The sequence below is a fragment of the Coregonus clupeaformis genome, chromosome 10 (genome assembly GCF_020615455.1).
Source record: "Coregonus clupeaformis isolate EN_2021a chromosome 10, ASM2061545v1, whole genome shotgun sequence".
Lineage (NCBI taxonomy): Eukaryota > Metazoa > Chordata > Actinopteri > Salmoniformes > Salmonidae > Coregonus > Coregonus clupeaformis.
The window spans coordinates 49,162,369-49,173,124 of NC_059201.1; the positions used below are offsets into that span (position 1 = coordinate 49,162,369).

At 44.2% G+C, this 10,756-nt stretch overlaps 1 protein-coding gene across 6 annotated transcripts in view; it reads right to left on the minus strand.

Annotated features, from left to right (window-relative positions):
• The window catches only part of LOC121575421 (voltage-dependent L-type calcium channel subunit alpha-1D), a 133,253-nt gene that overhangs the window by 21,924 nt on the left and 100,573 nt on the right, over positions 1 to 10,756 (minus strand). For 4 of the 6 annotated variants that reach the window (XM_041888535.2, XM_041888534.2, XM_041888531.2 and 1 more), the window contains 8 exons: positions 4,676 to 4,804; positions 4,307 to 4,372; positions 3,926 to 4,017; positions 3,468 to 3,627; positions 3,159 to 3,286; positions 2,638 to 2,734; positions 2,350 to 2,452; positions 2,134 to 2,235 (listed from right to left, as the gene is read on the minus strand). In XM_041888535.2, coding sequence (XP_041744469.2) covers positions 2,134 to 2,235; positions 2,350 to 2,452; positions 2,638 to 2,734; positions 3,159 to 3,286; positions 3,468 to 3,627; positions 3,926 to 4,017; positions 4,307 to 4,372; positions 4,676 to 4,804 — 877 coding nt within the window. Of the gene's footprint in view, positions 1 to 2,133; positions 2,236 to 2,349; positions 2,453 to 2,637; positions 2,735 to 3,158; positions 3,287 to 3,467; positions 3,628 to 3,925; positions 4,018 to 4,306; positions 4,373 to 4,675; positions 4,805 to 6,149; positions 6,183 to 10,756 lie in introns of all 6 variants that reach the window. The other 2 variants (XM_041888533.2, XM_041888525.2) reach the window with 1 other exon arrangement.

Below are 10,756 nucleotides of genomic sequence, written 5' to 3' on the forward strand. Positions count from 1 at the left end.
GCTTGCAAACCAAAGAACACCATCCCAACCGTGAAGCACAGGGGTGGCAGCATCATGCTGTGGGGGTGCTTTGCTGCAGGAGGGACTGGTGCACTTCACAAAATAGATGGTATCATGAGGAAGGAAAATTATGTGGATATATTAAAGCAACATCTCAAGACATCAGTCAGGAAGTTAAAGCTTGGTCGCAAATGGGTCTTCCAAATGGACAATGACCCCAAGCATACTTCCAAAGTTGTGGCAAAATGGCTTAAGGACAACAAAGTCAAGGTATTGGAGTGGCCATCACAAAGCCCTGACCTCAATCCTATAGAAAATGTGTGGGCAGAACTGAACAAGGGTGTGCGAGCAAGGAGGCCTACAAACCTGACTCAGTTACACCAGCTCTGTCAGGAGGAATGGGCCAAAATTCACCCAATTTATTGTGGGAAGCTTGTGGAAGGCTACCCGAAACGTTTGACCCAAGTTAAATAATTTAAAGGCAATGCTACCGAATTATAATTGAGTGTATGTAAACTTCTGACCCACTGGGAATGTGATGAAAGAAATAGAAGCTTAAATAAATCATTCTCTCTACTATTATTCTGACATTTCACATTCTTAAAATAAAGTAGTGATCCTAACTGACTTAAAACAGGACATTTTTACTAGGATTAAATGTCAGGAATTGTGAAAAACTGATGTATTTGGCTAAGGTTTATGTAAACTTCCGACTTCAACTGTATATATATATATTTTAATTTTATTTTTTGTAGTAATTGTACACATTTTTTCTCCTCAATTTCATGATATCTGATTGGTAATTACGACCCACAAGGAGCCGGTAGAGCGCGATGAGCCAAGGAAAACCCCCTGGCCAAACCTAACCTGGTTGGGCCAATTGAGCCCCGCTCTATGGGGCTCCCGGTCACAGCTGGCTGTGACACAGCCTGGGATCGAACCCTAGGCTGTAGTGGTGCCTCAGCACTACGATGCAGTGCCTTACACCACTGCACCACTCGGGAGGCCTAAGTTGTTTTTATGTTGACCTATGAAATGGCTAAATGTATTCAAACATGTCAGAGGAATGTATTCAAACAGTTCAGATCCACTCCAGTAGAGGGATTCGGGGTGTTAAGGAACCCAAGACACAGTTAGACTCTACTGAGCACATGCAAGCAAGCAGAACTAGGCATACATATGAGTAGGTTAGTGTTAGTGTGTATTTGTGTGTGAGCGTGTGGGAACGTGTGTGTGTGACCATGTTCATGTGAGAGCAATGTGAAAAAAGGTGAAGATAGAAGATGTTTGTGTGTTACAGTGCAGTATGTGTGTATGTGCGTGACCGTGAGCGTGTGAGAAGGATTCTGAAGCAGGGGTCTGTGTCACTTTAAACAAGCACGTTGGGGACAGAGATCGGAGAGAAGAGGCAACACTAGTTCCATGCCACCACCCTAAAACAGAACTGCTTCAGAATATTCTGAAGTTCTTAAAAGTAGTTTAAAAAATATATATACACAGATATAGAGAAAAGGAACAGAAGCTGTGGAAAAGCTCAAGCGGAGAGATAGAGAGACATAAGGAGAGACAGAGAGAGGGAGAGAAAGAGAGTTTAGTAGGAGAGATACGGCATGCACTGAGCGACAGTCAGTGGTCTACCACTATGAGGCCATGCAAGCCCAAAGCCTAGCACACAGTCAGTCACAGTAACAGTCACAGTCGCCCTGGAACCTCCAGTGGTATCCAGGACAGGTGGAAGGAGTGTAGATAAACAACCCCCACACGCACACGGATCAAAAACACACTGCGGAGAACATGAGAGAAGAAAACAGCAGGACAAAGCTGAAATCATGAGTTCGAGAGTGTGTGTGAGGGTGTGTGAGTGTGTGTTAGGGTGTGTGAGTGTGTGTGAGAGAGGGACATTGTTGATATTTGAGAGTTCATACTTGTACTGTAGACTTATAAAGTGGGAAGGTGGAATGTGTGTGTAATATGTGATATTATGTGATATTGTGCTGGAATATTGGGTGTATGTGTGTATTGCTACTAGGATCTCAGGTCTCAGAATGTTAGGTGTTTGTGTGTGTGTAATGCTGGGGACGTTATTTCTACTGAGATGTATTACTGTGGCAGCCTGAGGGTGATATAACTGACCACCAGCAGGGGGCACCACTTGGTCCAGCAGCTTCATGCTGGTCCTCTTCCAGATCTTCTTGATGACGGCTCTCAGCTCCTCGTTGGCCTGCTCCAGATTACCTACAGCACAGGTAAACACCACACAAATGTCCATCACTATCAACACAAACTATACAGTTGGTAATGTTGTGGTGTGTGTGTGTGTGTGTGTGGGGGGGGGGGAGTGTCTCCTACCGTCTGTTTTGATCTTCAGGGCGGTGCGTACTAATGCAAATAGCGTAGCATTGAACATGACGGTGCCGTCACTGTTTAGAGGCATGTTCATGGCCACCAGTCTCTGAGAGAGGGAGAGAGGGAGGGTTATTTATATGTATGTTGTTTATAGGGTTGAACACATGCCAGATCAATTAGAGAGAGAGAAAGAGATACAGAGACAAAGAGAGAAAGAGAAAGACAGAGCGATAGCAGAGAGAGAGAGAAAGAGAGAAAGAGAGAGACCAGAGAGACCAGATAGATGGTTACCTTGCAGGCCACTCTATGAGGGCAGAGTTTGCCGAAGCCCAGTGGAGGCTGGATGCGTCGGAGCAGAGTGACCACGTCCAGATGTTTAATCCTGCCCCTGTGTTAGAGAGAGAGAGACACACAGAGCGAGAGAGAGAGAGAGAGAGAGAGAGAGAGAGAGAGAGAGAGAGAGAGAGAGAGAGAGAGAGAGAGAGAGAGAGAGAGAGAGAGAGAGAGAGAGAGAGAGAGGAGAGAGAGAGAGGGAGAGAGAGAGAGAGAGAGACAGAGAGCGAGAGCACTCTGATAAACATACACTCAGACTACTGCAACATACAGACATAATCTCAAACATAATACAGTCAAATATATGCACTAAATAGACCAGGGCTGTTCAATTCCGGTCCTTCTACCTGGTAGTTAATTGCACTCACCTGGTGTCCCGGGTCTGAATCAGTCCCTGACTAGAAGGAGAGGATGAACACCAGAATTGTTCCGGGACCGACATCGAACAGTCCTGAAATAGACACACACAACACACTTACTTGGCCTCTGGGTCGTACTCAGACCAGATCCTCTTGAACTCGTCCAAGTGGTGAGGACCCAGGATGGACCAATCACGAGTAAGGTAGTCAAAGTTGTCCATGATGACAGCCACAAACAAATTGATAATCTAGGGCAACAGAACAAACAGGATCAGAACAGGTTAGTGATGGACTGTATCTACATACACAGTCTGTGTGAGTGTATGTGTGGAAATGTATTCGTGCGTATGTATGCTGCGTGGATATGTATTCTGTGTCTGTTTGTGTGTGTGTGCTGTGTGTATAAGTGTGTATAAAGTATTGATGTACCAGGAAGGCACAGAGCATGTAGAAGCTGATGAAGTAGATGTAGGCGAAGCTGGCTCCACAGGTCATCTCTTCCCCAGGGTTGTAGTCCGACTCTGGGTCACATAGCTTTCCCGAAACACACGACAACATGATCTCCTGCCACGCCTCGCCCGTGGCACACCTGCGACAGAAACATGACTCGTCAGATAGCGTAAGACAGCATAACCATAACCTTTTCACAACCTATCCATAACCTTTTCACAACCATATCTACTGATGAAGACCTAAAGACCAAAAGGTTGTTAATAAAGTACATTGAATACGTTCTATTTTGCCTTTTGCTGGACATGTTCTTTGATTTCCAGCAGCTGCGTAGAAACACTGCTTTGTATATAATCAATTTCCTATCACTACATATTCGACCTACAACGTCTGCGTGAACTCTGACCCTGTGACCCCTCGCGCCAACCCCGACAGACCTGAAGAGCAGCAACACAGCCTGAGGGAAGGTCTGGAAGTTGTTGTTCCTGTTGATGTGGGTGCCGTCCACCATAGCTATCTTCCCAAACACCTGAAACAAACAGTATAGATAGACAAGGGCAAGGATTCATTTACAAACTGCGTTTTTAAACATTTTGCAACAGAAACTGAAAATGAGCATTTCTTAATGAACACTTCCAGGTAGTCTCTTCCGGTTTCAATCTGTTTTCTTCCCTGTTTGGTACCTTATTAACATGACCCAGGTGTACTGCTGCTCTCTATGAAGAGGTTTAGTGACGCTGTTACTGTGAGACTGACTGGAAGATGAAGATGGTTTGGGGAGAATGGTTTAGTAACAAATAGCTGTTTCAGTCACTCACCTGCATGCCAATGACAGCATAGATGAAGAAGAGCATGGCGATCAGAAGGGCAACATATGGCAGAGCCTGGAGAGAGAGAGAGGGGGAGAGGGGGAGAGGGGGAGAGAGGGGGAGAGGGGGAGAGGGGGGAGGGGGAGAGGGGGAGAGAGAGAGTGAGAGAGAGAGAGGAGCGAGAGAGAGCAGATAGGGAGAGAGGGATAGAGAGAGAAAGAGAGAGGGCAAAGAGAGAGAAAGAGAAAGAGAGAGAGCGATAAAGCAAAAGAGAGAAAGAGTGAACAAAAGACCAGAGTTGGTTCAATGCATTAATAGCCTGGTGAATGAGTTGAGTGGACGATGATGACGTGTTATAAGGGACGTGGTCCTCCTCACCTGGAAGGACTTGATGAAGGTCCACAGGAGTGTGCGGATACCCTCCCCTCTGCTCAGCAGCTTGACCAATCGCATGACTCGGAACAGACGGAAGAAGGTGATGGAGATGCGAGCGTTGTCCTCCGTGTTCTGTAGGGGATGGAGGCAGCGTCAGAGGAGTGTGTGTGGGTACACAGGGAACCTGGCTGTGCTTCAATGCCTGGACCAGCACTTAACAGTACTCAAAGTACTACATGCATGTATACTTAATCCAATGTTGATCCTAAAGGCTACTGAGACTGAGATGTGAGATACATATGAGCTGATTCAGCATGTATCGCATCTTTACATCACCTAAAAGCTCTGTTAACCTGTGACTGGTAGACAACTGAGGGTTGTTTGAGGGATGGTGACTATGTGGCGTAGGTAACATGAACTAATCCTTGATTAACTAGAATAAGTTAACTATGGAACTATAGATCAGTCTATAAAATAGGTTTAAAATAGGCTTTAGAAGTTAGCAGTATATTTCACATTCATTTAAGTATCATGGTATGGACATCAAGACACTTTCTCTCAAAACCAGGCGATCCTGGACTTGTTGCATCTAGAAGGGTTTTCCAACCCTCTCCCCAGGGACCACCAGCCATTTCACACATTTGTTCTAGCACTGAGGAGAGGTTGGGAAAACACAGTAAAACCTAACTGAGAGGAGTTTAGAGTGACACAGAGTGGGAGTAGTAGTCCCCTATGCAGCACTGAAACTGATATGCATCTGTATCTATGGGGCTGGTGGTGAAGCTCTACCAGGAGCCCTGCTACAGCACAGCCCTACAGGGGAGGAGGAGAGGGACGGGGACGCATGCTGTAGGGAAAGAAAACCTTGCCATAACTTGACTGGACACATCAGCACAAGCACGGCACCCTCGGTCCAGAGTCACTGCATGCGGAGTCACAGTGGGACCCCCCCCCCAGAGAGGTCAGCCAGCAGGGGTCAGAGGTCATAGCAGAGGTCATGACCCCAACCCAGAGGTCATGACCCCACGGTTCACCGCCCCACGCAGGGGGCACATGGCACGGCGGAGACCATGCAGCGGTGTCAGCGCTACAAACGTGAGGAGGAGCGGAAAGAACCGCCCTCACCATGGGGGACGCACACTGCCACGTTTGAGTGATCGACACACTCTCCTTCAAAATAATATCCCCAAACGAAAACAGGAATATGACAAGAAAAAAAGCCAACGCAAACAAACTCAAACAAAAAATACAACCAAAAATAACTGTAAAAAAACCCAAACGGGACTGATATCAAAATAAAAAATAAAATGTTTTAATTGTATAAATTAAAAAGGCGAGGTTATACAAGACACCATGTAGAAGATTAGAGGAGGTTATATAGATAGAAGACAACAGAGATAAACAAGCAAATCAACATAACCCAATGAAAACCCAGAGAAGAGAGGGCAAGGCCCTGACTGGGGGAAGAGCATCTTACCCCCGACTCATCCAACTGAGGAGCCTCCGTTGGCTTTAAAATCAAAGACCTGTGTTAATGACTCGCACAACGTTATCACAACGTTATCACAACTGTCAGGTCTCCCTTATACTTTAACACAATATTATCAACATGTTTAAGACGTACGCACCATTAAAGACTCACACTTAACTACATACACCATCACTGCGCTTAAAAATGGACGTTACGTTTAAGACTGACACACAACATTGTCTCAACATTAGACGTTTATACACCGTTTATGTAACATTGAAAGACTGACTCACGCACACCTAAATCACAACCCCTATGTAACATAACGTTAATGACACAAAGAACAGAATCTTAACGCTTTAAACGTTTAAGACTGTCAGACAACATACTGTAACGCTTAACAACTTCTATGTGGTGCTTACGTTGCATTTAAGACTGACATATAACATTAAGACAATATAACACTTAAGGTACTGTTTAAGACTGAAGCACAACTTTATCACTGCCCCTGTGTAATGGTAATAACTGACATACATGATCTTAATGGTTTAAATGGTTTAAACAGACCGATTAAAAAGCTTGTGGCTTTACATATGGATAATGTTCTAACAATGTTTATGAAACATGATTTGACTGACACAGACTTTTATTATGATGCTTATGGATATGATGTTCCAAACATAATGTTAACCCGACTCTAACAGCGTTATTATAGTGACTGTCACACAACCCATACATAACCCATTCATATCAGTCAACAGATCATAATACTAGTGCTTCTGTAAATATTGTAATTAATAAACAACCTCTCCTCCACTCATATAATATCACTCTTGGCTCTTGGCTTGTCATCAGTATATGATCCAGAACTAATTCAGAATTCTACTTCAACCTTTCCAGTATGTCACTTAAGGAAAACTTTTTGGGCCTGTATTAACTGTGGACTAATGAAAAAAATACCAAAAGCTCGTTTTTGAGTGGATTTCTCCTTGAAGGCTAAAACCATCAATCTTACGCTAACTCACGCTCTCATTTTCTCCTGCACACAAATCCACACAAACACACCACACACAAATCCACACAAACACACCACACACAAATCTACACCAACACACCCCACCCAAATCCACACAAACACACCACACACAAATCCACACAAACACACCCCACCAACACACATTTTGTAAAGTATTACATACAAAGGTAGTCATATTGTATTAGTCAAAATGCTTAAAAATGCAGTTATCAACACCTATATGGGAAAACAGTATATTCTTCATCAAAACACAGCTGTGAAAACTGAGAGAACTGTGAGAGAAACTGTGAACCATTGTATGATTTCAGATGTATGATTTCACAGCAACAGTACACGAAGAACACTGAGTGATGTCATCAACAGTGGACAGTATGAGTAGAGTAACTCCAGACAGACATGGCTTCAGTTCATCCATCTCCTGCAGCGCATTGGCTCACACTGAACAACAGAAACGTTATGAGGTGCGAAATGAGCAAGAAATCATAACGTGGAATAATAAAGCTTAAGGAGGTTCTTTAGGTAATCCTGGCCAACCAACAGCGTTTGATGGAGCATGCATTCAGCGTCGCCATGTTGTTGCAGACAAGCACTGCACACGTACACACAAGACAAGTTTCGATGATGAGGAGTTTCGCCGTTAGGAGCCGTTAGTGATATCAGTTAGCATCGCACGCAGCAACCCATGCATGTCAACAGTCAGTGCCCTGCATCAGAGTCGCCGCTAGAGGACGCTCTCACAGTCCCGTGCAGGGAGAGTGGAAGAGATAAAGAGAGAGAGAGAGGAGAGAGAGAGGGGGGAATATAGAGAGGGGGAGAGGAAGAAGGGAGAGAGAGGGGGGAGAGAAGAGGGAGAGAGAGAGAGAGGGTTCGGGGGTAGAGAAAGAGGGAGAGAGGGAAAGAAAGAAAGTGAGAGAAGCAGAATAGAGGGAGGAAGAGACCGGTGATAGATCAAGTGAGAGAGAGAGAGAGAGAGAGAGAGAGAGAGAGAGAGAGAGAGAGAGAGAGAGAGAGAGAAATGGTCATGCACCTGACTGAAGGCTACACACCTGGACCTGCTCTACACATGAGCTCCATTGTGAGCTTTAAGAGCTCACTACATGGGAAGACAGAACAGAAGACAGAGACAATCACTCACAGAGACACAAACACAAGATCAACAAAGAACCTCAGACTCAGCTACTGCATTGATGGAACCACCATCAGTGTGAAAGAGATTACGGTCATGATAACTTCCATCAGATCTGCTGATGGGCTGGCTGTAAGTGCTCTGTTTCTTACGTGAGGCTAATACTGATTGTCAACTGTTAGGGAAGCCTGATACTTTTGGTTAAGTGTGCCTCTAGCTACTTTGCTGGTGTTTGCGTTTCAACTTTGACCCTGATTGAACTTTGATCTTGATTGTGCTGGTTTTATTGTGTTCCTAAGCAGAAGCAGACCTTCCTTCTGCTTAGGAAGAACACGCTGTAGAACGAAATAGAATGTAAAAGTCAATCCAATATTAAATCACCACTGTCTGTACATTCTATTCCATTCTATTTCTATCTGTAGCATTGTGCAGGGTGAACAACATGCCCTAGCTGTGCTCTGAGCTCCAGGGCCATTCTGTCTGGAGGGGAAAACAGAAAAGGGAGGTATGGCGACAAAAGGTCAGTGAGCAGGCGGACAGGACTGACCGGTGCGGGGCCCATCGCCATTTGTGTGTGAGGGGGGAGGGACATGGGGAGGACGTTAGGGGGACGGGGCGAACACATGACACTTTCCCAGCATGCATCAGGAGAGGAGGTACACAGTCCACAGTGATTGGGTAACAACAATCAGGCCACACGTGAAATGGGCAGCTATAGTATAGCCATACATGAACATAGATCCTAGATCAGAAGTTAAAACAGCCCAACTGAATGGAGTGTCTGATCTAGTCAGTCCGTATCCATCTGTGAAAGACTGTGAGACAAAACTGCGGCATGCAAACCAACAGTCAATGGAGGATGGAAATGGGCCTCACAAGGTCCTCTGTCAAAGGCCTTGTGAAATTAACATAAAAACACCAAACAACACACATATACAAGGCCTGACTTTAACACATAAACACACACACTGTACACACACACACACACACACACACACTATCCAACATATGTATGTCAAACACAGAAAACACACATACAAGCTCTCACACAGACAATCATGCACTAACACATTCATATCCACATAAACTAGGAACACATACACTGACACACTGACATATGGTGACTCCAGAGAAACAGCACTGCAGTTCTGAAAGTAGAGCACTCCGAGAGAGAGAGAGAGAGAGAGAGAGAGAGAGAGAGAGAGAGAGAGAGAGAGAGAGAGAGAGAGAGAGAGAGAGAGAGAGAGAGAGAGAGAGAGAGAGAGAGAGAGAGAGAGAGCGTGTTGAGCAGTGAAGCTCTGCTCCACTGCACCTATAATCTACTATGAAAATGTGTGTGAGTGTGTTCATTAACAACGGGTACATGTCTTTACAAAATGCCTGCTTTTGCCCAAGCTGATAAACCATCTGATGACTCATTTGGAGTTTCTTAATCCATTATCACTGTAAAGGGGTCCCGAAGATAAAGTTGTTATGAAACAGATTAACACGCAAAACAGGGAGTTGGATCATTGCCATACTTGCCTCTACAAGTTTCTATGGAAACAGAATGAACAAGAGTATAAGGGTTAGACAACCAAGCAGATACATAGCAACATCACACGGCTTGTAACCCATCTATAGATCCCCATGGTTACAACGCGTGGGACACCTCTATTGGGAAACGTCCATGTACACAGAGGCATCGTAACACTCGCTTCAACAATAAAACAATAAAACATTTTATCATATCATATCATACCATACAGTAGTAATACATTGCATATGGTCTAATTATCAGAATAAACAGAAGCTGCTGTACAACAGAGGTCAAGGGGTTCATTTTAATAGTGACAGACATTTTTCAGACAGGAGAGTACAAGACAAGAATCACATGAAGACTTAAGCCTTACAGAGAAAGCCAATAGAATCACAAGCAGACGAAAGCTTTATAGAGAAAGCCAATAGAATCACAAGCAGACTAAAGCTTTATAGAGAATACCAATAGAATCACAAGCAGACTGAAAGCCAATAGAGTATATGTTGCCTAACAGAATATAATTTAAGAAACATAAACAGTACATTTCCTAATATAGGGATCTGAATCAGTTTTACTGTAAGTATGAAGTGATGAGCAGCAGCAGTGTAGTACCAACTAGCTAACATAGGGGCACTGTGGGGCTAATGTAAAATTATAGAATCCACGAGGGGAGAGGGAGACTGACATTTTTTTATTTATTTTTTATTTTACCTTTATTTAACTAGGCAAGTCAGTTAAGAACACATTTTTATTTACAATGACGGCCTACTTGAGGAAGATGCTTGAATTTACTCTCTCAGTCTAATGTTTACTAGATGTAAGTCTAAGCATCTTCCTCAATCTCAGGACACTTTTAGGAATAATGCTGGTGCTACTGGCATTCTGGCTTTATTGTAAGGCTTCAGTTCCACAGAAGAGGCAGAAAAGGTAGT